This window comes from Rhinopithecus bieti, unplaced genomic scaffold (genome assembly GCF_001698545.2).
Source record: "Rhinopithecus bieti isolate Rb0 unplaced genomic scaffold, ASM169854v2 scaffold_54331, whole genome shotgun sequence".
In the NCBI taxonomy this organism is placed as follows: Eukaryota; Metazoa; Chordata; class Mammalia; order Primates; family Cercopithecidae; genus Rhinopithecus; species Rhinopithecus bieti.
In genome coordinates this window covers 161,011-187,869 of record NW_016821659.1, presented here as the reverse complement: position 1 = coordinate 187,869, position 26,859 = coordinate 161,011, and the positions used below count along the sequence as shown (strand labels likewise).

Sequence of the window (26,859 nt, the reverse complement as noted above, 5' to 3'; positions counted from 1 at the left end):
TACTTTCCTAGCTTCCAAGTGCTGGGTTCTGGCTTATTAGACGTGGACAGAAGTGATGTAAGCCTGGGTCTAAAAAGAAATCCTACAAATTCCTCTAGCTTTCTCTTCCTCCCTTGTGGTGACTTTGGAAGCCAGATGTTCCAAATAATGAGGACAAAATAAGACAGAGTGGTTCCCATCAGGTTTTAAGGGAGACATAGCTCTCTGTGGGCTTGTTACTGTACCACATCTTAGCACATCCCTCTTCAACAATAAAGCAGGAAGAATTGGAATTAGGAAGCTACTGCTGCCAGGAGTGGGAGCTGGGGATGATAAAAGTGTAGGCTGGGCTGTGAATTCAGAGAAAGAATGCAAATCCAAGAGGTGTTTTGAATGGAGAGAATCTGGTAAGTAGAAAAGTCATTCACTCATATAAATATTTATTGAGCACCCATTAGCAAGGCACTGTGTGAGATACAAAGACCTTAAGTCACACCTCCAAGTGCTTACAATCTAGTTGAGAGGATAATACATATACATAAATTATAAAACAAACCGTCGAGCATAAATGGTAAAGAGAATAGACTTTGAAGGTGGGCCTGTCTTCAAGACCTGGCATCACCTTTTACCAGCTGGGTCACCTTGGGCAAGTGATTTAATCTCTAACCCTCAGGGTGCTCATCTGGAGATGCAGATGGTAACAGTGCCTACTTCATAGGGTTGGCGACAGGATCAATTAATCTACATCCTGTAAAACCCTTAGCTGAGTGTTTACCTCATTGTAAGCGCTCAGTAAGTGCCAGCTGCTAGCAGTAGAAGTAAGAGATCTAAAAGCTGGGACACAAGAGAACAAGATTAGGGCCCCAAAAGCTCCAAGACAGGGGGACTAAAACAGCCATCAAAACAACCGTTCTGAAAAAAAATCGTACTGCTCTGGTATCATTCTGCCTTTCCCTCCTGCTGCAGCCACCAGTTACTTAAAGTGCAGTGATACCTGGGGCCTAGGTTCCCAGATAAGAGATGTGTCTCCTCCTAACATCTATCCTATTGTCTGACAAACCTCTTCAAACTTTTGTATCTTTAGAGTCATTTCCACGGCCTCCCTACAGTTCTGTAACACAGCAGGAAGGGAGTCATCTCCATGGCCTGCCTACAGTTCTGTAACACAGCAGGAAGGGAGTGCCTATTGAACACTCTGGTGCATAAGCAGGCCAGGACAGTGGCAGCCAGGGTGGGTAGAATGAGCAAACGGCAGCTTTGTTTAAGATAGGGGAGACCTATCTCGAATTTGTGGAAGTCCTTGTCCTGCCCAAGCTTTCGCCCAACTCAGTCTATTCCCTGCTTGGCGTAACGCCGCTGATGCTGAATAACGGAAGATTTTGAACTGAACACTTTCCCACACACGCTGCATTCAAAGGGCTTCTCTCCTGTGTGGACGCGCTGATGCCGCGTGAGCCGGCACCGCTGGCTGAAGGCTTTCCCACACTCGCTGCATTCATATGGCTTGTCTCCAGTGTGGATCTTCTGATGCTGCGTAAGGGACGAGCGGTCAAAGAAAGCTTTGCCACACTCGTTACACTGATAGCGCGGGTCCCCGGCGTGAGCCTTCTGATGTCTGTTCAGTGATGAGACCCCATAGAACGCTTTCCCGCACTCGTTACACTCGTACGGCTTCCTGCCGGTGTGGATTAGCTGATGGCGAGTAAGAATGCTTTTCTGGCTGAAGGCTTTCCCACACTCATGACACTCATAAGGACTTTCTCCAGTGTGAATTCTATGGTGTCGAGTGAGGGACGAGCGGTCAAAAAAGGCCTTCCCACACTGGCTGCACTGAAAGGGCTTCTCCCCAGTGTGAATTCGCTGGTGGACAGTGAGGGACGCGCGGTCGAAGAAGGCTTTTGCGCACACGCCGCACTCGTAGGGACTCTCCCCGGTGTGTGACATCAGGTGTCTGCTGAGGCTGCTCCTGTGGCTGAAGGCTTTCCCACACTCACGGCAGCCGTAGGGCTTCTCCCCAGTGTGAGTCCTCCGGTGGCGGGTGAGGGATGAGTGGTCAAAAAAGGTCTTCCCACAGTCACTGCATTCCTGGTGTCTCTCTTTAGTGAGAACTTCCCTGGGCAGGGCGGACCCTCGCCGCATGCCTTTCTCCTGGGAGAGAGATTTCTTATGAGTCTCCCCTGAAGGGCTTTGCTTTTCTGTTCCCACCCTGCCATCGGGTGCATAAACTTCAAATTTAGGACACAGAGGACTTTGCCTTCCAAGGCATTCCCTCAATGATCCTTCTGATTTTTCGTCTGAAGCATCATGAATCTCAGGCTTGGTTTCCCAGTCTGGAACAAACAGAAAACAGATGCAGTTTTTTTCCCTGGACTAGAAAATATTACAGCAGAAAGAAGAGATGCTTCGATGAGTCTGAAAGTAATGTATGGTCACTGCATTGCTTGCTCCCACAAATAGTACTACACTGCAGGGAGGGACTGAGACCTGGGAGTGAAGAAGGTGGCAGGGAACAGAACGGATGGTGGACACCTCAGAAAACAGGAGCATGTCCAGTGGGAGCATGGCCAGCACAATTAGGAGAGCATGCCACATGGACTGGATGGCGCTCAATAGAAATAGCAAAGTGTGGCCGGGCGCGGTGGCTCACTCCTATAATCCCAGCACTCTGGGAGGCCGAGGTGGGCGGATCACCTGAGGTCAGGAGTTCGAGACCAGCGTGGCCATCACGGCAAAACCCCGTCTCACTAAAATACAAAAATTATCCGGGTGTGGTAGCGGGCGCCTGTAATCCCAGCTACTTGGGAGGCTGAGGCAGGAGAATCGCTGGAACCCAGAGGCAGAGGTTACAGGGAGCCGAGACAGCGCCCCTGCGCTCCAGCCTGGGCGACAGAGCGAGACTCTGTCTTGGGAAAGAAAAAGAAATAGCAAGGCATGAGTGCGCCGTGTGACAGATGTGAGAGAGTAACACTTGGTGAATATAGATGGATAATACGCTAAGGTGTAAAGGGAATAAATGAAAGCTAGTGGGTGAAACACAACAAATAACAAAGCAAAAGACTGGAATGTGAGAGAGAGGCGAGAGCTGATGTTCCCCCATCACCCAAACAACAAATTCCATCCTGTCCTGTTGACACTCAGTTACCTGGAGAGACACTCTCTGGCCGTTCTCTCTCCTCAGACCCATGCAGATCTACTACCCGTGGCTTGTCCCCTCTCTTCAATTGGAAAATCACATCAGGTTGAGGAACTGGAAGGCCTGCTCAAAGAGACAGAAACAAACAAGTGGCTGTGTGTGATGACATATCACTCTCCCAAAGCTCAATCCCAGCTTCTAAGACTTTTTTGTTGTTGTTGAGACAGCGTCTCACTCTGTCGCCCCAGCTGGAGTGCAGTGGCCCGATCTCGGCTCATTGCAACCTCCACCTCCCAGGTTCAAGTGATTCTCCTGCCTCAGCCTCCCCACTAGCTGGAATTACAGGCGGGTGCCACCACACCTGGCTAATTTTTGTATTTTTAGTAGAGACGGAGCTTTGCCATGATGGCCACGCTGGTCTTGAACTCCTGACGTCAGGTGATCCACCTGCCTCGGCCTCCAAAACAGCTGGGATTACAGGCATTAGCCACTGTGCCTGGCCACAGTGTCTAAGTCTTTTAGAGAGAAAATGCAAAAGGCAGAACACACAGGCCAAGAATGCAGAGTCTAAAGCAGAGGAAACTCTGGACAGAGGCCAGGACTGAGGCTATAAAAGGAGCAAGTGGCACAAGGTCAGAAGGTTGAGAGAACCCGTGTGGATTCACATGTTTATTCTTCCCTGTGAAGTGAATGGGAAGTTCCCGGTGTTAGTACTGGTAGGATGAAGGCTTAGGGGAGATGAGAATGAAATTAAGTCACCTTGAGTAAAAAAGTGTATCAAAACTGCCCATTTTTGTTCATTTGTTTGCCTTGAGCATTATGCTTTCATTGAAACAAATCTGTCTGGTTCATTCTAGGAAAATTAGAAGTGTATACAAGCAAAATGAAAAAAAATCACCTTGCATACAGTGTATTTTCTTTCTTTCTATTCAGATATCCAAAGATACCTCTAGATACATTCTGTTAAAAACTGGATAATGAGGCTGGGCACAGTGGCTCCCCCCTGTAATCCCAGCACTTTGGGAGGCCAAGACGAGTAGATCACCTGAGGTCAGGAGTTCAAGACCAGCCTGGCCAACATGGTGAAACCCCATCTCTACTAAAAGTACACAAATTAGCAGGGTATGGTAGCTCATGGCTGTAATCCCAGCTACTTGGGAGACTGAGGCACGAGAACTGCTTGAACCCTGGAGACGGAGGTTGTAGTGAGCCGAGATTACATCACTGCACTCCAGCCTAGGCAACAGAGTGAGACTCTCTCAAAAAAATAAAATAAAATAAAATAAAATAATTAAAAACTGGATAATGAAATGATGCTGACTTGTAAACTTGATTTTTTTTCACATAATAAATTTAAAATACTATTTTATTTCAATCAGCACTGATCTACCTCACCATTGTAATAGCTACAGGATATGACATTGTATGGATAACATAATTTATTTAATGAATTCCCTTATGACAGATATTTAGATCATTTTTAATGTTTTGCTATTAACAAACAATAGTGTAATGAACATCTCCATACACCACGGATTGTTAGTCTTATTATTTCCTTAGGATAAATTCCCTGAGGCAAATCTATCCATTTTTGATTATATTAAAAAATAGATCCTGGAAATAGGCTTGGGCTCTAAACTTCCCTTTTGTTGAGGCCCCAACTTGGGAAAGAGGCACTTTCTTATTGGGCCCAAGGACTGTCTACTGGGTTTTATGTGGATTCTCTGTTGACAAAAGGGCCACACCCAGCATCTCCCTGTGGCTCTCCGTCCCTGACCTCAGGGGCTCTATTTTCCTCAACAGCCATCTGCTAACGCCTGTAACAACGGCTCCTTCCTGAATATTCCATTCTGTCTGGGAGACTATTGGCCTGATTACATTACTCTGGGGGGTGTTAGCACTTAACTTTTTGACCTGCCTGGTAGGAAATCTGCACCGCGAGTCCTGTCACTGCCGCTTAGTTTAAACCGGCTTCTCATTCTGGGCACTCCCTCAGCCTCTCACTCGTCAAGCCCCTGAGAGGTTCCCATAACCTCCGGGAGCCCAACTTTACTTTTCACTAATACCGGAATCAGTAGTGACTCTTAACTTTCTCTTTGTTACACAAGTCTCTGAAATTACAAAGTGTGTTCTGTGAGCATCTAAGACTGTACCTAAGACAAATACTCAAAATCAAACATATCTCTGGTGACCTCAGAGGCACAACCCTGTATTCTGACAAGATGGCCCCTTGCCCCAGCGCACGCTTCTCTGGGTGAGCTGAGTTACCTGACTGGCGAGTTGGGAGAAGAGCTGGGCATATGGAACTCGGCGTCTTCCACCTGCCCCTCTGGAGACCCAGCTCCCTGCCTCTAACACACACTCTGCTCGGTCCCTCAGCCCTCACTGGCCCTCCTTCCATTTTGCCAGGGCAGGCTGCTGAGCGAGAGAGCCTATGGTCGTCCAGCACTGCCCATGGCTGGGGAGGCATGTCTGCCCAATGCTGGGGTTCAGTATTGAGCCCGCCATTGCTGTACTCTGATGCCACATCTTTCAACTCTTACCTTGTCTCTCAAGTGGCTCAGAACTCAGTGGGGAGGAGAAAGGTAATAATTCCTCAGCCCTCTCAGCCCCACATTAGCATAGGACAGACTACCTCCTCATGGAGGCTCCCCTTACCCAATGACACGATGCTGTTATAGTTCTCCAGCATCACCTCCTTGTAGAGGTCCCTCTGTATGGGGACCAGATGACTCCACTCTTCATCTGTGAAAACCACAGCCACGTCTTCGAATGTCACTGATTCCTGAAAATACAGTCACATTCTCCTTTACTCTTAACCCTTCTCTTTATTTGGACCAGACCAAAAATGTCAAAGATGACAGCCCTGGAGGATGCATGGTGGGAGGGAAGAAAAACAATTCTGACTGAGTAGAACTTCAAAGCATTTGGGAAAAGTGGCCTCATCACCCAAGACATGGAGTTCTTGGTCAGAATCTCACAGCACTACACCTGCAGCTGAGCTTCTGAGTATCAGCCTCTTTCTTCAGACCTCTAAAACCAGCACAAAAAAATTCCTGTGTGCCTTTCACCTGGCTTCCTCAAATGGCAACATTTTCCACGTTTGCTTTATCTTTCTGTCTCTCTCTAGATACACATTCTCCTATCTTTTTGCTAAGCCTCTTGACTAACTTGCCAACATCAGGTGTCTTTAATCCTAAATATTTCAATGTGTATTTTGTAAAAACAAGGGCATACTGTTGTTATGATCACAGTATAACTATAAAAAATGGAGAAATAGGCTGGGCGTGGTGGCTAACACCTGTAATCCCAGCACTTTGGGAGGCCAAGGCGGGCGGATCATGAGGACAGGAGATGGAGACCATCCTGTCTAGCACAGTGAAACCCTATCTCTACTAAAAATACAAAAAAATTAGCCAGGCGTGGTGGTGGCGCCTGTAGTCCCAGCTACTCCGGAGGCTGAGGCAGGAGAATCGCTTGAACCTGGAAGGTGGAGCTTGCAGTGAGGGGAGATCGTGCCACTGCACTCCAGCCTGAGTGACAGAGTAAGACTGCGTCTCAAAAAAAAAAAAATAAAAAGGAGAAAATAGCATTGATCTTATCCTATTATGTAATCTACAGTCTTACTCAGATTTCACCAATTGCCTTTGTTTTTTACAAATCCTTAGAATAATGGTGTTGATTAGATCACCTGTAGGATCCCCCTCATTTCATTCCAATGCTCTGTGATTCTGTAAGATTGCATCTCTTTACCTCCAGTTCTAAAACCTCAGATGAGTCTCCAGTGTGTCGGCAAAAGTTCTAGGCCGGGGTGCAGAATGTAAGACTCTGCCCTTGGGCAGGAATGGAGCAAGCCACATGTCTGTAGCACAGGAGACTCTCTCCAGGGCTCTCAGCACCCTGAAGAGAGGTGCTCTACAGTGTGTATCACACATCCAGCCTGGCCCCACACTCCCTGAACACCGGGGCCTCCTCTCAGTCCACACGTGAATGTACCAAAGGGACAGTCAGGACCAGAACCAGCCCACTATTCCCCAAACCTTCCAGTCAGACCCTACCATTGGCTTCTAGGCAAAATCACTCACAGCGAAGGCTCCAGGAGTTGTAAGTCTGGTGACGAGCTAGTGGGCACGTGCTCACGGCAAGAAAAGGTCACTAAAGGATACCTCAAGTCAAATGGGAAAGAAATACTCTCTATGGAGTCCTTCATCTGCCTGGCCGGGTCTGCTCAAAGAGGCTCCAGGATAAAGAAAAGTGGTTATATTCTGGAAACGAATGGAGTGCTTCAGAAACACAAAAGGCCACCTCACCTGGCATCTGGTGGTCGGAGACACAGCAGCCATTCTTTCCTGTGTGCTGTCCTTGTAGACAAGGGCAGAGTCCTAATGAAGCAGAAGTGTGGGGTGAGAAAGAAGGTATGAGAAAGACCAGGACTGTCACATAGTGTTTTGACCCATGAAGCCCATACTAGGGGGATACGTCATTCTCAATACCTTACAAAAGGGGGTCAAAGTCAAGCAAGGCCAGGAACAACCCCAGACCACCCCAGAATGAGAGCTAACAACCATGGAATTGCCAATTAGACCACAATGTGGTGGTGGTTTTACCATGATGCTAGAGGCAGAGTTCTATTCCTGAGAGTCAAGAACGGTGTAAGATTCACACAGTATGTATACGTGTAAACTCACATTCATGATTGCCCTGAACAATTACTGGGCAAAAACCATAAGCAATTTTGTAAATGACTACATGGACAAGACATATCAAAGACAATCCAGTCTCTTCAAAGGAAAAAGACCCCACTCGTAGCCCCTGCTAAAGGACCATCCCTTGGGCAGGTTTTGTACCATGTGACCCTGTGTCTCATTCCTGGAGCCACACTGATTAGGCCACAGGTGGGCAATGCGTAGGTGACTAGTAGACTGAGACGTGATCTGGCTTGAAAAGGGGTGACATCCTTCCTTGGGAATGTGAACGAAGAAATGTCAGGACAAGGAAGTGACTAGCTGAAAGGATATCATGAGGTCCCGAAGCAGCCACGAGGATCGGGGAACCAAAGTTACCAGCAGCAGAACCCGTGGGCACGTGGGAGGTACAAGGTAGAGAAAAGGTCATAACAGACCACGGGACCAGGGGCAGGCAGGGGGAGCCCGGCGCAGTCCCAGCAGCAGTGGAACGCTGATGCAGAGACCTGAGAATTCCTGGGGAGGCCCTCACCTCGCCTAGCACCACCCACGGGTCCAATTTCCATGCAAACCAGCCTTATTTATTCATAGATTGCCATAATACTCTAACCCTCTTGGGCTCTGTGCAAGATCTTACCACTAATTCCCTTTACTGGGATTAGCGAAGTCTCAGTTTTTCACAATCAAGAGTCTAATTAAAACAGCAGACCAGGCACAGTGGCGCATGTCTGTAATCCCAGCACTTTGGGAGGCTGAGGTGGAAGGATCACTTGAGGCCAGGAGTTCTCGAGACCAGCCTGGGCAACATAGCAAGACCCCTGTCTCTACAAAAATAAAAAATATAAAAATAAAACAAGAGCATTAAATCCCACATTTCTGGGATTTATGGTGGCTGGGAGATGGTGTGGGCCTCGTGTGGAGGAGGAAAAGGCATATTTGTGGTGCACTGACCATTCTCCAACAGTCAAGGGGATGTGGTCACTGCTTCTTGTGACTCATTCATCCTTCTCTTCAACCAGCATTTATTCAGCACCAACTACTTACACCAAGCACAAAAAAACTGTCAGACGCTGTCTTTGTCCTCCAGAAGCTATAGCTTAGCACAGAGAACAAACAAGTAAATGAAATAATATTTCACTCCAGGATGTGTAAGTGCAGCAAAGCGGTATGCACAGCAATCCATGAGAGCACCTCAGAGGCTCACCTAACCCAGCAGGGAGGGATGGAGGGAGGAGCACTGCAGCTTTCTTGACAGGAGTGGGATCTAAGCTAAGTTTTCATTTGTGGGAGGAGCCAGAACCTTCTAAATCTTGAGAAAAAAACCTCAAGTTTCTCAAAAAGAAGGAGGCAGGTCTTTACATGGAAAGGATTAACAACAAAAATTAGCTTAGAATGGTAGAAGTCTAGGCTGTGAGTAGTGCTGTGGGGAAGATGAAGCTAAAGAGGTAGGCAGAGGCCAGTTTCATCAAGGAGAGTTTTGCACGGTCCTTTCTCCACAGGCCTGGAGATTACTGAAAGATTTGGGTGTGGACATGTCATCACGTCTGTGCTTTAGAAAAACCACTGTGACTCACAGCAAGGGCCTTGAAACATACTGTTTGACCCAGCAATTATCTCCTAGGAATTTATACTAAGGAAATAAGTAATAATATGTACACAGCTTTTTATGACTCATCATTAACACTAACCCTTACTGACAGCTATGTTCCAGGGCACTTCCTAAGCACTCTGTATGTATTATCTTATTTAATCTTTTCAATAAGGCAGCAAAAATTTGAAATATCTTAAACATCTGGAGACTTGGGTAAGTAATTTCTGGTCCAGTCCATACATAAGTGGAACACTATTAAACATCATCTTGGCCTGGTGCATTGGCTCACGCCTGTAATCCCAGCACTTTGGGAGGCCGAGGCAGGTGGATCATGAGGTCAAGAGATGGAGACCATCCTGGTCAAAATGGTGAGACCCTGTCTCTACTAAAAACACAAAAAAATTAGCTGGGTGTGGTGGCACGCGCCTGTGGTCCCAGTTACTTGGGAGGCCGAGGTGGGAGAATTGGTTGAACCCGGGAGGCGGAGGTTGCAGTGAGCCAAGATCGTACCACTGCACTGCAGCCTGGCGACAGAGACTCCATCTCAAACAAACCAAACCAAAACAAAAAAACCCATCATCTTAATAACAACTAGCATTATTGAGCATTTGCTATTTGCCAGGTATTGTGCTAAGTGCTTTTTATAAGGATAATTTAACTCCATCCTCATAACTCAATAAGGAAGACACATTTTACATATTAGGAAATTAAGGCTTTGTAAGAAGCTGAGGTAGAACTTGAATCCAAGTCAGGCTGGGAGCTTTTAACTTTTATGCTATCATGATTTATTTTCATGAAAAGACAGCCACATCAATTACAGATGAATAGACTAGTACAGAAAATCCCAAAACATATCCAAGCATTAGGGAAGCCTGATGTGTGACTGAGGTGGCATTACAAGTCAGTGGGGAGAAGATCACTAGTGATAAACTGCAAACAACGTCAATGTCCATTAATCAGATAATGGATTTGTGAATATATACACATATATGAATATTATACATTATTAACAGAGATAAATTGCAAAAAACATAATTACTGGGCAAAAAATAAGTTTTAGAATGACTTACTGTATAATATTTACATAAAATTTAAAAACAGGTAGATAATACCTGCAAAAATCTATTAACACTTGGGACAATAAGCACCAATGTGTACATATCTGAGAAGACAGGGAAATAAGACTGGGGAGGGATACCCAGGATACTTCAGCTTTATAATGCTTTGTTTCTTACAAAAAAAAAAAAAATCAACAATTGAAAAAAACTCACAAAGAATGGCCAGGCACAGTGGCTCACACTTGTAATCCCAGCACTTTTGGAAGGCCAAGGCATGCGGATCACTTGAGGTTAGGAGATCGAGACCAGTTTGGCCAACATGGTGAAATCCCATCTCTACTAAAAATACAAAAATTAGCCAGGCATGATGGCACATGGCTGTAATCCCAGCTACTCCGGAGGCTGAGGCAGGAAAATCGCTTGAACCTGGAAGGCAGAGGTTGCAGTGAGCTGAGATCATGCCACTGCACTCCAGCCTGGGTGAAAGAGTGAGACTCCATCTCAAAGAAAAAAAAAAAAACACCCACTAAGAAATTCAAAATACTACGTGAAGAATGTACACTCTTAAAATTACATACTTGTACGTGCACATTATGTATAGAAAAAGGACGAACACATATTAAAATGTAAATGAAATTTGAGTGGTGAGTTATAAGAGATTTTTATTTTCTTACCATTCTTTATGTATTTTTTTCAACAAGAGTATGTCCTTATTTTGGTGTACAGAAAAAATAACAGGAAGGAAGGAAGAGTGGTGTGCAGAAAAGTTATAGCGGACCTGAGACTGCTATTCCTAGAAAGTTCTGCTTGCATGCTGGCCCTTCGCTGCCAGCTGGAGATTTCGATTTTGAGAGGGTTCCCTAAGAGAGAAAGGTGGTCTACTATGCCTAAACTATTTATGCAAACAATGTGGTTTATGGTGAACACCTGCTTTCCTATTGGAGGGTCTGGAATTTTGGTATGTGTTAGACAGACGGTGCCTAGGTGACCAGCTCTCAGTAAAAACGTGGGCTGAGTCTCCAGGGAGCTGCCTTGAGCAGAGATTGTTGCTGCATTTTCGTTGCTGGGGGAAGGAGTGTGCTCCATGTGACACCCTCATGGGAGAAGGAGAATAGAAGCAAGCCTGTAAGCAGATTCCTCTACCCGGCTTGTCTTTTCCCCTTATGATCTGGCTGCCTGTCCTTGCAGGGTCATCACCATACTCTTAGCCAGAAGTACAACTACCGGTCGAGTCTTGAGTCATTCTAATGAATCCCTGAACCTGGGGTGATCCTGGGGACCCCAACACAGGTGGCCACACCACACTGAGTGGCTGTGGTGTGATGGGATTACAGGAAAGAAAGAATGGAGGTGAGCAGACCATTGAGGAGAGTGCTGTACTTCAATAAGAAAGATGACAAACTGAATGAAAGCTGTGAAAGCAGAAATGGAGGAAACTGCTGTCAAACTATTAAGAACAGACAGGCCGGGCGCAGTGGCTCACACCTGTAATCTCAGCACTTTGGGAGGCCGAGGTGCGTGGACCACGAGGTCAGGAGTTCAAGACCAGCCTGGCCAAGATGGTGAAACCCCGTTTCTACTAAAAATACAAAAATGAGCCAGGCACCGTGATGGGCACCTGTAATCCCAGCTACTTAGGAGGCTGAGGCAAAAGAATCGCTTGAACCCGAGAGGCAAAGGTTGCAATGAGCCAAGATCACGCCACTGCACTCTAGCCTGGGCAACAGAGCAAGACTCCATCTCGGGGGGGCGGGGAAAAAAGAAGAAGAACAGAAAATACACTGGCTGGAAGAAGAGGCTGAAGGTGATGAGGGCAAAAATGATGTCCAGGTTACCACTGCGGCGTGGATAACGATGCTGTTCATGGAGATAAGCAACAGAGAAGGAGGACGGAAGGGAAAACCAATGAGTACAGTTTTGGACATTCAGAATTTGAGCTGACCCCACATCCTTGAATAAGAAAACTCAGATGACTCTGGCTCCCACTGGCCAGATAAGTAATAAAAATCATTAGTGCTAAATAAAATAATTTGAACTTTGAAGGGCTATGAGTTTCACACTCAAAATAGAAAAGTTAATATAAAGTATGCCATAAAAGTTGCAATACAAGGAAGGCAATGTTTAAAACTTTAGTTATATAAAAAGGTACTTTTTTCTATTAATTGTATGACTATTCATAAAGTATAGATGTACCCTTGGGATATATACTTGTATCTACTCATCTAAGAATGTAAAAAGAAATTTGGAATGGGAATAAACCAGGTAATTCCAGACACAGAACTACATACCCCAAACAGGGAGGACTCATCAGTACTGGGGCTACAGGTAACTATCAGGGAGAAAGAGAAATGGGCTCTACTAACAATGAACCTATGTATCCAAAGAGGCATAGTAACCGTGCAGATTTCATCCTTTCTCCCTTAGGAGATGAGTCCTACAGCTAGACTTATGAATCAAAGATACAAACAAGGAACAACTAAGTTTTCAAAAATGTCAAAAGAGCAGATCAATAGATATTTACTGGTCTGTTTGGCAGCATTTAACTCTATTCTATAATGGGACTATCATATTCTTGGATATTTGGGGATTTTCTGTTCTAGTCTATTGGTCTGTTACCTTTGCTATCTTTTCATGAAAATAAATCATTATAGCTTAAGAGTCACAGGTTGCCAGACAGCTCAGGGTTATTTAACAATGGGTTCACACTGGCCAAGCAAAATTTTAAAGGAATATTACCTTGAGGGTGAATGCCAGTTTGCAAAAACTATGCGAAAACAAGCAAAAACTTATTGGAAAAAGAAGTTTAGGTAAGTATAAGCAAGAAATTTCTGCATAACTTTTGTCTTCTACCACACCAAAGATTCCCAGGAATGAGTTTCAAGGGAAGCAGGGTTATATGTTAGAAAGCACTACACAGGCATGGAATTATTAACCATGAAGCCTTGGATGAGTTACTTAAGCCAATAGCTGTTTGCTGCCTAACTCACAGAGTAGTTACAAATGGTAAGACCATTAATATAAAGCATTTATCATCCAGTTCATTCAACAAATACAAGTTCTCTTCCTTTCTACTGCTCAGTGCAATCCATCCACTCATTGCACTATTCAACGACTACGTACCAAGTAGCCGTTATGTGCTAGGCAGCGAGATATGTGAGGTCAACAAGACAGAAATGTCTGTCTCCAGGACTTTACCTGTGTTCTAACTGTTTTCTTTTTTTTTTGGAGACGGAGTCTTGCTCTGTTGCCCAGGCTGGAGTGCAGTGGCGCGATCTCGGCTCACTGCAAGCTCCACCTCCTGGGTTCATGCCATTCTCCTGCCTCAGCCTCTGGAGTAGCTGGGACTACAGGGATGCACCACCATGCCCAGCTAATTTTTGTATTTTTAGTAGTGACAGGGTTTCACCATTTTGGCCAGGATGGTTTCAATCTCTTGACCTCATGATCCACCCGCCTCAGCCTCCCAAAGTGCTGGCATTACAGGCGTGAGCCACCGCACCTGGTCCCCAGTCTTTTTTTTTTTTTTTCCCAGCATTTTCCACCCTAGTAGTACTTTCTTTCGACATCTTCAAAGACATACAAGCCTCTTCTACCTGAAACTATTTTCACTGAATCCCATGACGTCCTTCTAGCAAAACAGTTCTCATTTAAGCTTTCCTTTCATGATCAAACTTTTTGGAGAGTAATACAAACCTACTGACTCCATACTGTCACCACTTACTCTTCTCCAGTCCCTGTTTTTCAGTTTTGCCCCTTACACACCTGAAAGGGCATGCTTGAAAGCTACCTTTTTTTATTTTGAGGCAGAGTTTCACTCTTGTCACCCAGGCTGAAGTGCAATGGCATGATCTCAGCTCACTGCAACCTCCACCTCTCAGGTTCAAGTGATTCTCCCACCAAAGCCTCCCGAGTAGTTGGGATTACAGGCACCCGCCATCATGCCCAGCTAATTTTTGTATTTTTATAGAGATGGGGTTTCACCATGTTGGCTAGGCTGGTCTTGAACTCCTGACCTCAAGTGATCTGCCCACCTCGGCTTCCCAAAGTGCTGGGATGACAGGCATGAGCCACTGCGCCCGGCCTACCAATGCATTTCTGATCTTATCTCTATTTCTCTGTAGCTTTTCACTATTCTGACAAGCTTCTGCTTGTTCCAGTGGTTACTGTAACTGCTATGATACTGCACTAGCCTTCCTTCCAACCACTAAAATAGCTGTCTCTCTGTGACTCTTTTTCCCCACTTTTGCCCTGGAAACATGGGTGCTGCCCATAGCTCAGTCTTTGTACTTTCTTCATTTTTGCCATCCCTCAGAAAGTCCATCCACACTCAGGGCTCCATTTTCCAACTCTACAGATGTCCATGTCCTGTAACTGTATTGTAATTGTACAACTGTATTGCATTCTTCCAAACTCATCCTGCATTTCCAATGCAGGATGACTGCAAACCTTGAATTAGGCGTTCCGCCATCACCTCAAAACTATCTTCCTTTAGGCAATTCCCCACATCCACGTCTCTTCCTGGCTTTACATTTGTATCAGATGTTTTATTCTTCTCCCAGGTGTCCCAAACTCAAACTCTTACCTCACTCTCTTTCCTCCCAAATCTAGTCACCAGGCCCTTCTGACTCTTCTTGTGCAATGTCATCTGTATCCTTCCCTTTCACTACCACCCCCTGAATTCAAGTCCACAACAGCTTACTTCAGAACTGCCATACATTCCTAACTGGCTCTCTGCTTCTGGTCCTTTCCCCTCTCTAGTCCGGAATGTGACCTCTAGAACAACTGTCCCCAAATAGTTCGATTCGTGTCAGTCCCCGGATCACACCCACACAAGCCGCCTTGCCTACTGGGTCTTGTCCCGATTCTCTGAGTCCCGGGCCCTGGCTCCCAGCGTACCTTTTCTTCAACCTGTCTACCACTGTTCCTAAATTTCTGTAAAAATTCTCTCCAGCTCAAATCTGCCTAACGCTTAGCTGCTGCTTTCGTGGTTTTTTTTTTTTTTTTTTTTTTCACGTCAAATCCCACCTCCTTCACGCTCCAGCACTCGTGCGGAGGCCCAGGGCAGGGAGCTAAATGAGGCCATCTGAGGCGCTCGCTCGGAAAGAGGGAGCGGGCAGCACCCTAAATTTGGTGTCAATTCCTCCCACGTTCATTAAGCACCCATTATGGGAAGAAGAAACGGGAGAGGCGGAGGAAGACTCCAAACCTCCACCTGAAAGTCCGGGACCGACATACAATGGGTGCCCAGACCCCACGGGACACACGCACACACGGGGGTGGGTGCACAACTTTCCGTCCGCACGGAGTCGTCGCCACACACGCTCTGCTAGCCTCGCCCTTATCACCCCGTTTTGCTCCCACAGCACCTCCCCAAAGTTCTCAAGTCCCTTCTCGAAGCTGCTGCGCTCACTCCGCTCCTGGAAGACACACACCCACAACCCTCACCTCCGGCACAGAGTGCTCGGGACCCGGGAAGACGGCGCCTCTTCAAGTCGGGTAAGCAACGCGCCTGCGCAAAGGGTCCTGGCGCCCGCGCTCCCAATCAACGCGCTGCCTTCGCAAGGACTTCATCTCCCAGAAGTCTGCGCGCCCGGTGCGCTTTAATATGACGTCCGAAAATCTGTGCGAACGCCGGCTTCGCGCCGTTGAACATCCAAAATGGCAGCGCTGTAGCGTTAGCTGGGAGAGCGAGCCGTTGCGGATGTTTGGGAGACTTATGGTCACTCTGAAGTACTGCCTGCGTCTGGTGTCCAGTCCCTCCAGTCATCCGATGGGAGCGCCGTCCGCAGGGAATATGTCTCTCTGATCCTGGTGCCTCTGCCCAGCCCTGGGGAAGACCGGGACGAAATCGAGTCATCTAGCGTTGGGAAGGGGCTTATTTCCCCTTCCGTTTGTCCACTTGCAGAAATTTGATTCTGGAATTTTGGCCGGAGAGGCAGTTTGGTTCTGAGAACAGGGCTGGGGTTCCAGGCAGGGTCTGTGCATATATTTGCGTTGGAAGGAGAGAAGAGCCTAGGACATACATGTATTAACTGTGCAGCTGGTCCGACTCCCGACAGCTTGAGCGCACACCAGCCGGCCTTGGAGTTACTGGAAGGGCGCTGACTGCAAGCTATGATCACCCGGAGAGCTTTAGACATTGATGCCTGAGGCCCAGCTGTGGAGCAAAAGTTTGAAAAGAGCTGCAGGTGACTCTAACGTGCAGCTAAAGCTAAGAACCATTGAGCTATAGCTCAGGGAAGACTGAAAATTACAAAGAATATGATAAAATCCTACTTCAGGAACAAAACTACATTTTTCCAGGTTAATGCTTCCTTAGTGGTTTTTTTTTTTTTTAAGTTTTTTGGGGGTACACAGTAGGTGTAAACATTTATGGGCCACCTGAGATATTTTGACACAGGCATGCAATATGTAATAATCTCATCAGGATAAATGGGATACCCATTACCTCAAGCATTTATCCTTTGTATTACAAACAATCCAGTTATATTCCTTTAATTACTTTAAAATATTCAATATTATTGGCTGTAGTTACTCCGATGTGCTATCAAATACAGTTATACTATTTCTTATTCTATTTTTGTACCTATTAACTAGCCCCATTTCCCCCCCCCCACCACCCCTTCCCAGTCTCTCTTAATCATCCTTCTACTCTGCATCTCCGTAAGACTACACTTTCATTCAAAAAAAATCCTAATTGCTCACCATAAGCAAGGCATGGTTGAGTAAGTTACTGACCCAAATGAACTCTTGGTCCAATGGAAAAAATCACAATAGAGGCAGTATGTTCTACAATTATGTCACACTCGACATACTATGAGAGTACAATGGAGGAAGGAAGCTATTAACTATGGTCGGGAAAGGTGGGAAAGGATTGCTATAATTGGTGTACTTACAGTAATTACTTAAGAAAAAAAGTGTGATCTAAACAGAGAATAGCACCTGCAAAGGCATAGTCTAGAGGATAAAAGTGAAAAGAATTTGTAGCAAAATGAATAGCTTGTGGATAACGTTTAGGGGCCAATAACTATCTTGAGGTAAGGCCAGGTTGTGGCTGACTTCATGTTGTATTAAGGGGTTTGGACCTTCCTAGAAGATTAGAGCTTGATTAAAGTGACAACATCCACAAGAGAAATATTTTCTTTTTGTTCTATTCTGTGTGGTGGTTTTTATTATTTATTTAGCTTTATACTGAGGGTGGAAACTGGGGTCCTGAAAGTGTTTCTTTCTAGAATATTCCGCACCCACTGGCAGGCCCTAGGCTTTGTCTTTACTGCTTCCAGGTAGCTGCCAAAGTGGAAGTTTATATTCTCTAGGATTTGGCAGCCTCAAAGTCAGGCTTTTTGCTCGATTCTCAGAATTCTAGCTCTCATTTTTTGAGACAGGCTCTGGCTCTGTCAGCCAGGCTGGAATGCAGTGGCATGCTCTCAGCTCACCGTAACCTCCACCTCCTGGGCTCATGCAGTCCTCCCATCTCAGCCTCAAGAGTAGCTGGGACTACAGGCGTGCACAACCAGGCCCGGCTAATTTTTGTATTTTTTTTTTTTGTATTTTTTTTTTTTTGTAGAGACGAGGTTTTATCATGTTGCCCAGGCTGGTTTCAAACTTGGGCTCGAGCAATCCACCCTCTTCAGCCTCCCAGAGTGCTAGGATTATAGGCATGAGCCACTGCGCCTGGCCCATTTCACTTTTATTTTTTTGAATGTTTACACATTCCTCACTTTCATGCCTGCTCATCAGTGTGTTTATGAAGATGGTTGTAATTTTTCAGCATTTTTAGTTTTTTTTGATTAAGAGGGCTGTTTAGGCCATCGAATCTGCCATGTTACTGGGAAGATTAAGAGAATTTTAACTGATTTTCTCAAAAGAGTTAGGAGGAGCATATGGAAGCTAAGCAGCCAAGAAGTGACATATATTCATTTTTTTTAGAGTACAACAGATATCTCTTGGGCCCACAAGCTTGTAGGTTCTGCCAAATTGCGGGATGTTATGGCCATCTGATGGTGTTTAACAAACCAGTCCAAACTTAGTGACTTAAAACAACAGTTTTATTAGGCCAACACATTCTGTGGGTCGGGAACTTGGATGGGCACAACAGGGATGGGCACACAAGGATATCATTTGGATATCCCCTCCAAATCTCATGTTGAGATGTAATCCCCAGTGTTGGAGATGGGGCCTGGTGGGAGGTATTTAGGTGATGGGGGCAGATCCCTCATGGCTTGGTGCTGTCCTTGCAATAGTGAGTACTCCTGAGATCTGGTTTTTACGTGTGTGGCACCTTCCTGCCCTCCCCAACTCTGTTTTGTTCCTGCTTTTGCCATGCAAAGTGCAAGCTCCCACTTCACCTTCCACGGTGAGTGAAAGCTCCCTGAAGCCTCCCCAGGAGCCAAACAGATGCTGGTGCCATGTTTCCTGTACAGCCAGAAGAACCAAGAACCAATGAAACCTCTTTTCTGTATAAATTACCCAGTTTCAGGTATTTCTTTATAGCAGTGCAGAATGGCCTAACACAGCTCGTTTCTGCTTCACAATGTCTGGATCCTCAGTTGGGAGGACTATATCTGGCACCCAGATTGGCACCTGTGGCTAGGCTCAGCTGGGACTGTTAGTCCCCACATGTAGCCTCTCTTTGTGCTTGGACTTTATCACAGCATGGTGACCTCGGGGCAGTCAGGCTTCTTGCACCTCATTTCAGGGCTCTAAGAGGGTCCCAGTGAACAAGACAGAGGCTTCATGGCGTTTTTTTTTTTTTTTTTTTTTGAGACAGAGTGTCGCTCTTGTTGCCCAGGCTGGAGTGCAATGGCATGATCTCGGCTCACCACAATCTCCACCTCCCGGGTTCAAGCGATTCTTCTGCCTCAGCCTCCTGAGTACCTGTGATTACAGACATATGCCATCACATCCGGCTAATTTTGTATTTTTAGTAGAGATGGGTTTTCTCCATGTTGGTCAGGCTGGTCTCCAACTCCCGAACTCAGGTGATATGCCCACCTCGGCCTCCCAAAGTGTGGGATTACAGGCGTGAGCCACTGTGGCCAAGAAGCCGTTTTTTTTTTAGACGGAGTCTTGCTCTGTCACCCAAGCTGGAGTGCAGTGGTGCAAACTCGGCCCCCCGGGTTCCAGCGATTCTCCTGCCTCAGCCTCCTAGGTATCTGGGATTACAGGTGCACGCTACCACGCCCGGCTAATTTTTGTATTTTTTAGTAGAGATGGGGTTTAGCAGAGACAGGTGTGAGCCACTGCACCCAGCTACCAGTCTTAAAAGTTTACAAACTGTAGTCTGGGCACGGTGGCTCATACCTGTAATCCTAGCACTTTGGGAGGCCGAGTCGGGCGGATCACAAGGTCAGGAGATTGAGACCATCCTGGCTAACATGGTGAAACTCCGTCTCTACTAAAAATACAAAAAATTAGCCGGGCGTGGTGGCGGGTACCTGTAGTCCCAGCTACTCGGGAGGCTGAGGCAGGAGAATGGCATGAACCCGGGAGGCAGAGGTTGTGTTGAGCCAAGATCGTGCCACTGCCATCCCGCCTGGGAGACAGTGAGACTCCGTCTAAAAAAAAAAAAAAAAACTGTATGATTACAAACTGTATGATTCCATTTATGTGACATTCAGGAAAAGGCAAAACTATAGGGACAGGTAACAGCAGTGGTCACGGGTTGGGGTGGAAGAGGTGTTTGCAGAGGAACAGTAAAAGAAATGTTGAAGGTGGTGGAGAGTGTATAGGCTGGTAAGGACTGGAGCTCCACCAACAGTGCTTTGAGATGAAATGGTGCACTAGAGCACTGAGAAGGACAGAGAATATGCCGGGGATAATTAACGTGCATTGTAACAAACAAGGGCCTCTGGATCAAGATCTGTCCCAAAGGACACAATGTAAGATTGGGGAATTTTAGACACTGTAGCACGCCCAGAGGATGGGCATCAGGAAAAGGCAGTGGCCCTCAAGTTCATCTGAAGTAGTTCCATCTCTAGTTTTGTTGAGCCATCAATGAGATGAAAATCTTTTCTCATTTGTCCATCCCCTCACCTTTTTGGTTCAGAGCACCGAAGATGGAAAAGCTCCTATAGCAGCCATGGTTCCCAGACAATGTCCCCCTGCGTGGAAGAGGGCTTGCTTGCTGCGCCATCCTGGCCATCTGTGCCACTGGAAGTGCTGGCAGAAAAGTGAAACAGACTGCAAAAGCAGGAAAGGAGAATGGGCTCTTTGCCTTGATTTTGTAAGTTATTTTGTCCTGAACTCCTAAATAGAGCTGATAAACCAATCTCTCTATCCTCGTAAGTGGCCCTTCTCTGGCTGAGGACTGCCTCCAGAAAACCACTGTTTTAATACTCAGACTGAGTATTAGGCATCAGCGCTGCTCTAACAGAGTATCTTAAAGTGGGTAATTTGTAAACAATACAAATTTGTTGTTCACAGTTCTGGAGGCGGGGAAATCCAATATCAACATGCCAGCTGATTCAGGGGCTGGTAAGGGTGCGTTTCTCATAGATGGCACCTTCTGTGTCCTTACATGGCAGAAGGAGCAAAGGGGGCTAAGGCCTGTTTTTATTTTTATTTTATTTATTTATTTTTTGAGATGGAGTCTCGCTCTGTTTCCCAGGCTGGAGTGCAGTGGCATGATCTTGGCTCACTACAACCTCCGCCTCCCAGGTTCAAGCAATTCTCCTGTCTCAGCCTCCTGAGTAGCTGGGATTACCGGCATGAACCACCACACCCAGCTAATTTTTTAAAATATATTTTTGGTAGAGACAGGGTTTCACCATGTTGGCCAGGCTGGTCTCAAACTCCTGACCTCATGTGATCTGCCCGTCTTGGCCTCCCAAAGTGCTGGGATTACAGATGTGAGCCACCACGCCCGGTCTAAGGCCTGTTTTTAAAGGGCACTAATCTCATTCATGAGGGCAGAGTCTTCCAAAGGCTCCACCTCTTAATACTATCACCTTGGGAGTTAGGTTTCAACATATGAATTTGAGGGGGACACATACATGCAGACCATAGCAGGCCGTTTTTCCATTTCTTTTGGGTCCTAAATGGTATTTGTTTCTGGAATAGGAGGGCATCCAAAATCCTCTCGTTCTCCATCGCCCTTCACTGAATTCAGGGGCAGATGGAGAAAGGCAAGAGGCACGGGGCAGCCTGTAGAAGCAGTATCTAGCACTGAGCCCCCAGTATCTCCTAGGCAGCCAGGAGAACCTCCTGGAAATCCTCACTGGGCAGATCCAGGGTAGGACTGCGGCTTCTGTTGAATAGCCTTACATCGAGATATGCGGCTTGGGCGCGGTGGCTCACATCTGTAATCGCAGCACTTTAGGAAGCCGAGGCGGGAGGATCATCTGAGGTCAGCAGTTCGAGACCAGCCTGGCCAACATAGTGAAACCCCGTCTCCACTAAAAATACAACAAATTAGCTGGGCGTGGTAGCGGGCACCTGTAATCCCAGCTACTACGGAGGCTGAGACAGGAGAATTGCTTGTGTCCAGAAGGCAGAGGTTGCGGTGAGCCGAGAGCGCGCCACTGCACTCCAACCCGGGCGACAGAGTGAGCCTGTCTCCAAAAAAAGAGAGGGAGATGAGGCTCGGCTACCAAAGGCACGCGCGAGGGGAAACGCTTGTAGGTCCGGCCCTTGGGGCAGAGCGGGGTGAAAGCCTGCGCGTGGCCGGCGCGCACGGCCCTTCCCAGCTGAGGTCCTCTCGGGCCTCGCCGCGCCTCCCACCCCGCCCCCAACCCCCGGCGCTCGCTCCGAAAGGCCTCGGCGGCGGCCGCGTCTGCGCAAGCTGGGGACGGCCTCGGGAGGCGGGGCTGGGCCTAGCCCTGTGCGCGTTCGGAGACTGCGGCGCGCAGACAGGTCCTGGGCCCGCTCCCCGGCACCTTGCGGAGCGGGGCGTGTCCCTCGAGTGCCCCCGGCTAGGGGCTGTGCAGGCCGGGGCTAGGCAGGGGCAGCGGGGAAGCCGGGTTGATGGGGCCTGCGCCTGCCCCGTGAGGCTCTCACCGAATCCCTGCTGTCTCCGGGCAGCTGAAGGGCGCCGGGCCCCGCGTCGCGGGCGTGGCAGTGGCCGTGTCTCCGGGTGGTCTGAGCCCACTGCGCGTGTGGATCCGCGTGGGAGCTGGGTTCCAGAGCCTCGTCCTGAGGCGGAGCCGAGCGGGGGAGGAGGCTGGACTCGGCGGGGGAGGAGCACGGCGCCGGGCGCACCCGTGTTTGCCGGCCCTGCCCTGGGCCCTGCAGGTCCGCTGGCCCCGCCGCGCCTACTGGGGATGCCCCGTGTGCCCCAGGCAGCCCCAGCCTGCGTCCCGCTCCCTGAACCCTCGGGAGGACCGCAGGGCTGTGGCCGAAAGACAGAGATTTGGACCTAGTGAAAGGACGTCGCTCCTTAGCCCCCGCTATGGACTCCACAGCATCAGGTTTGGCACTGGAGCGTGCAGAGGGCCAGGAGCCCTCTTGGGGAGCTAGTACCGGGCCCGATATCAGGAGGACCCCAGGAAGAGGCCGGGGAATCCCGCTGAAGGGGGAAGGGGAAGGCTGTACTGCATCTGCCTTTCCTGTGGCGACATCTAACCTTCCAGACCCAGGAGGCTGAAGCCGCGGGCTGCTGGGTCTGGCGGGGGTCTCTAGATGACCGTGGCGGAGGTGGGGGGGATGGCCACGGAAAATTGTCCCCACGGCCAGAGGAGAGAGAGGAGAGCGAGGAGAGCAGAAGAGGATCTGATCTCGTCCTGCTGCTGCAGGGAGAGAGCAAACAAACCAAGAGGGAGTGGCCCTTGGCCAGGAATCAGAGAACAGTAGGGCCATGTGGAGCCTTGTCATCCGCCTCCTTAATCACCTCACTAATAAGGTTCTTCCAGCCCTTCTAGCTCAGCAGTGTATAAGGTCAGCAGTGTACACAGTTGGCACCTCCTGGGAGCCGTTCCCCCAGTAGCACTGGGGCAGGGCAATCCAGGGGACCCAGGAGATTTTAAGCCAGTCCTAAGTTTAGAACGTCCTGTCTTTCACCAGGTGGGTGTTTTAGTCCAACTGTTTATTCTTCGGTGCACATGCTCAAGGACACAGAACTGGCCAGTGGAAGAACTGGGCCCAGTCCCTGGGCCTCCCACCCGCTTTTTTTCCCTTTATAACCTTGCTAATCAGTGTGGCTCTGGCACCAGCAGAGGCACTGCCCAGAAGCTCTCTAGAATTGCAGACTCTGGGGCCCCACACATCCTCAAACAGGGTGTTAGCAAGTCTTGAACCAGAGTTTAACAAGATCCTCAGGGATCCACACACACATGAAGCTTGAGGAGTGCCGACCTGTGCTGTGCTGCCTGCTTACATCCATATTGTTAGCCTTAACGACTTCTCTGGCATGATTTGGGCTAGTTTTTTTGTTTTAAGGCTCTGCAAACAGTATGATACAAAGCTTTTTAATAAAGGAGCTCTCATGTGTGCTGCAGAGACCTAACAGAGCTTGGGAACACCAGGGGCAGCTTCTCAGGAGGAGGTAGGCTCTGAGCTGGGTTCCCAAGGATGAGGGGAGAGGTGTAACTTCCTCCCCTTAAAGCCTCATAATCCCACATGGCCTTGCCTTGGGTCTTGTGTCATTGTTAACCTGTAGGCTAGATTTAAAGTTCCTTGAAGGTCTTTTCCATATTTATATTTCCAAAAGTCCTAGGAGATGACCTGCATACCGTATGCCCAGCAAATAACTTCAGTAGTGTGGCCAGACTGGTCGCACTTCACTCACCTACAGGCTGATGTAGGCCTGTGGACAGATGGGAGCCTCATACAGCTGTGTACAGGGGCACTTCTCTCCATGTTTGAAGGCTGGAAGCTGCCTCTCAGATCCCTTTGACCCACTGGTGTCCTCTGGACCACGGAGGTGACATTCAGAGCTGCTCTGGGTCTCAGGTTTGGGAAGTCTGAGAGCTGTGTGTGCTGCTTCCCTTATATCTCCTTCTACCTTCCCAGCTTCCCCTTCTCAGAATCCTGTTCTTCCTCCAGAGACATTCCCAGGAGAAAAGGGAACAACCAGTTCATTCCTGAAAGCTAGGCCTCAGGTGAGTTATGTTCTCAACTTTTCCTCAAATGCCTGAACCATGGTTAGCTTTGCCTACTTTTCACCAAAAAGTAGCCTCTTTGTTTACTAAGGGAACTGACCCAGTGGTGCCTCTGCTGGAGGCTGAGCCCATGCAAGTGAATGATGGCTCCCTGCCCTGCCCTGCCCTGTCCAGGGTGTTCTCTTCTTGCTGTGCACCTTCTCAGATCATTTGGGCTTACTCCAGCATATTTCTGGAAAGGGCACTGTGGTGGCCACCAGGTAATATGACAGCCCTGGCCTTGAAAGAATGTCACAGCCACAGTGGGAGAGGACCCTGGCACCCAGAACGCAGCCACCAGTAACACGATGTGAATGGTTTGATGCCAAATGGAGTGGCACAGACAGGCCTTTCCATCGAGGTTCACAAAAAGGGGAATTGGCCTGTTCGGAGAGGTTGGGAGAGCTTGCGGAGAATTGGGAACAAGTGGGTTCTGAGGGTATAGACAGATGGACAGGCCATTTGAGGCTGGTCCCTGTTCAGATGTTATCTCCCTGAATTAGGGAGGAGACACACTTAACTTTACTGTTGACAGGCTGTGTGGCCTTGGATAAATCACCTAACCTCTCTATGCATTGGTTTGCCTCCTGTAACATGAAGACTATAATAATGTTAATGATAATGAAAATAATTATTATTTACGGAGAACAAAACCTGTATCCGGAACTATTCTCTACAATTTACACATACTAATTCATTTTGTCTCTAAAACATTCCCATAAATGGTTACTATTTTGAAGAATGGTAACCAAAGTGTGGAGAGGTTAGCTGAAGAAATCAAGGCACAGAGAGAGAAAGTAACCTGTTTGTGGTTATCTAGTTAGTGAGGAAGGGACCCCAGTTTTACATCCAGGCTGTCTAGCTCTGAGATCTTAACCACTCAATCACAGAACCGCCTTCTGTGGTTGTTAGAGTCCGCTGGCAGTTCCACTGGCAGATGGTAACTGCCTAATCCTTGTTGGCATCAGGGATCATGGTGACTGGCCCTCAAGGGGGATTCAGGTTTGGCTCTAGTGAGCTGGATGTGAAGGGGTACAAATGCCAGCCTCCGGGGTTTCCCAGCATCCAGGATAAGCGTGGGATTCAGGCTTGATGATAGACACTGACATTTAACTTTCAAGCCAAGACGGGGAACCCCCCCAGTGAGGCATTTAATCAGTAAAGTCATAAATAGCGTTTAAATCTTTTTGGCCCTGACATACATCATTCAGAGGTTTATCGAGTGCTTAGGTGGGTTCAATGTGGTAATCACAGCCCCGCATCTCAACGTCTGGCAGTTAGAAAGAGTGTCTTTCTTCTTTCTGCTGTCTTTATCGGTAGTGGGCTAACCGTGACTCTACTCCACACCCTCTTCTCTCTGAGTTTCAGGCTGACGGGTCAGCCCCCTCTGGGATATGCTGTTCTTTTTTTTTTTTTTTTTTTTTTTTTTAGCATTATTATTATTTTTTTATTATTATACTTTAAGTTCTAGGGTACATGTGCACAACTTGCAGGTTTGTTACATATGTATACACGTGCCATGTTGGTGTGCTACATCCATTAACTCATTTACATTAGGTATATCTCCTAATGCTGTCCCTCCCCCCTCCCCATGACAGGCCCGGTGTGTGATGTTCCCCTTCCTGTGTCCAAGTGTTCTCATTGTTCAATTACCACCTATGAGTGAGAACAGTGTGGTGTTTGGTTTTCTGTGCTTGCGATAGTTTGCTCAGAATGATGGTTTCCAGCTGCATCCATGTCCCTACAAAGGACATAAACTCATCCTTTTTTATGTCTACATAGTATTCTATGGTGTATATGTGCCACATTTTCTTAATCCAGTCTATCATTGATGGGCATTTGGGTTGGTTCCAAGTCTTTGCTGTTGTGAATAGTGCTGCAGTAAACATACGTGTGCATGTGTCTTTATAGCAGCATGATTTATAATCCTTTGGGTATAATCCTTTGGGTATACACCCAGTAATGGGATGGCTGGGTCAAATGGTATTTCTAGTTCTAGATCCTTGAGGAATTGCCACACTGTCTTCTACAATGGTTGAACTAGTTTACAGTCACACCAACAGTGTAAAAGTGTCCCTATTTCTCCACATCCTCTCCAGCAACTGTTGGTTCCTGACTTTTTAATGATCCCCATTCTAACTGGTGCGAGATGGTATCTCATTGTGGTTTTGATTTGCATTTCTCTGATGGTGAGTGATGGTGAGCATTTTTTCATGTGTCTGTTGGCTGCATAAATGTCTTCCTTTGAGAAGTGTCTGTTCATATCCTTTGCCCACTTTTTGATGGGGTTGTTTGATTTTTTCTTGTAAATTTGTTTAAGTTCTTTGTAGATTCTGGA

At 47.4% G+C, this 26,859-nt stretch overlaps 2 protein-coding genes across 3 annotated transcripts in view; one reads left to right on the top strand and one right to left on the bottom strand.

Annotated features, from left to right (window-relative positions):
* Positions 1 to 402: 402 nt before the first annotated feature.
* ZNF2 (zinc finger protein 2) lies at positions 403 to 16,749 on the bottom strand. 2 transcript variants are annotated; one of them, XM_017860506.1, is made up of 5 exons: positions 15,892 to 16,749; positions 7,423 to 7,494; positions 5,771 to 5,897; positions 3,122 to 3,235; positions 403 to 2,309 (listed from the first exon to the last, which is right to left on the bottom strand). In XM_017860506.1, the coding sequence occupies exons 2-5, from the start codon at positions 7,453 to 7,455 to the stop codon at positions 1,306 to 1,308; spliced, it is 1,278 nt and encodes a 425-aa protein (XP_017715995.1). In that variant the 5' UTR covers positions 7,456 to 7,494; positions 15,892 to 16,749; the 3' UTR covers positions 403 to 1,305. The 2 variants fall into 2 exon arrangements, with proteins under 2 accessions (XP_017715995.1, XP_017715996.1); XM_017860507.1 differs by lacking the exon at positions 7,423 to 7,494.
* Positions 16,750 to 22,775: 6,026 nt separating this feature from the next.
* The window catches only part of ZNF514 (zinc finger protein 514), a 16,038-nt gene continuing 11,954 nt past the window's right edge, over positions 22,776 to 26,859 (top strand). The window contains exons 1-2 of the mRNA XM_017860505.1: positions 22,776 to 22,853; positions 24,394 to 24,482. Of these exons, the coding sequence (XP_017715994.1) occupies positions 22,835 to 22,853; positions 24,394 to 24,482 (108 nt within the window). The 5' untranslated portion in view covers positions 22,776 to 22,834. The remainder of the gene's footprint in view (positions 22,854 to 24,393; positions 24,483 to 26,859) is intronic.

What these genes read in the sequence shown, in the direction of transcription:
- ZNF2 (XM_017860506.1), bottom strand. Translation starts at nt 7,455, where the DNA reads ATGGCTGCTGTGTCTCCGACCACCAGATGCCAG. An exon ending in TAACAGCATCGTGTCATTGG is followed by an intron (nt 3,236 to 5,770) that starts GTAAGGGGAGCC and finishes CTCTTTGAGCAG; the next exon opens with GCCTTCCAGTTCCTCAACCT. An exon ending in GCCAGAGAGTGTCTCTCCAG is followed by an intron (nt 2,310 to 3,121) that starts GTAACTGAGTGT and finishes TGTTTGTTCCAG; the next exon opens with ACTGGGAAACCAAGCCTGAG.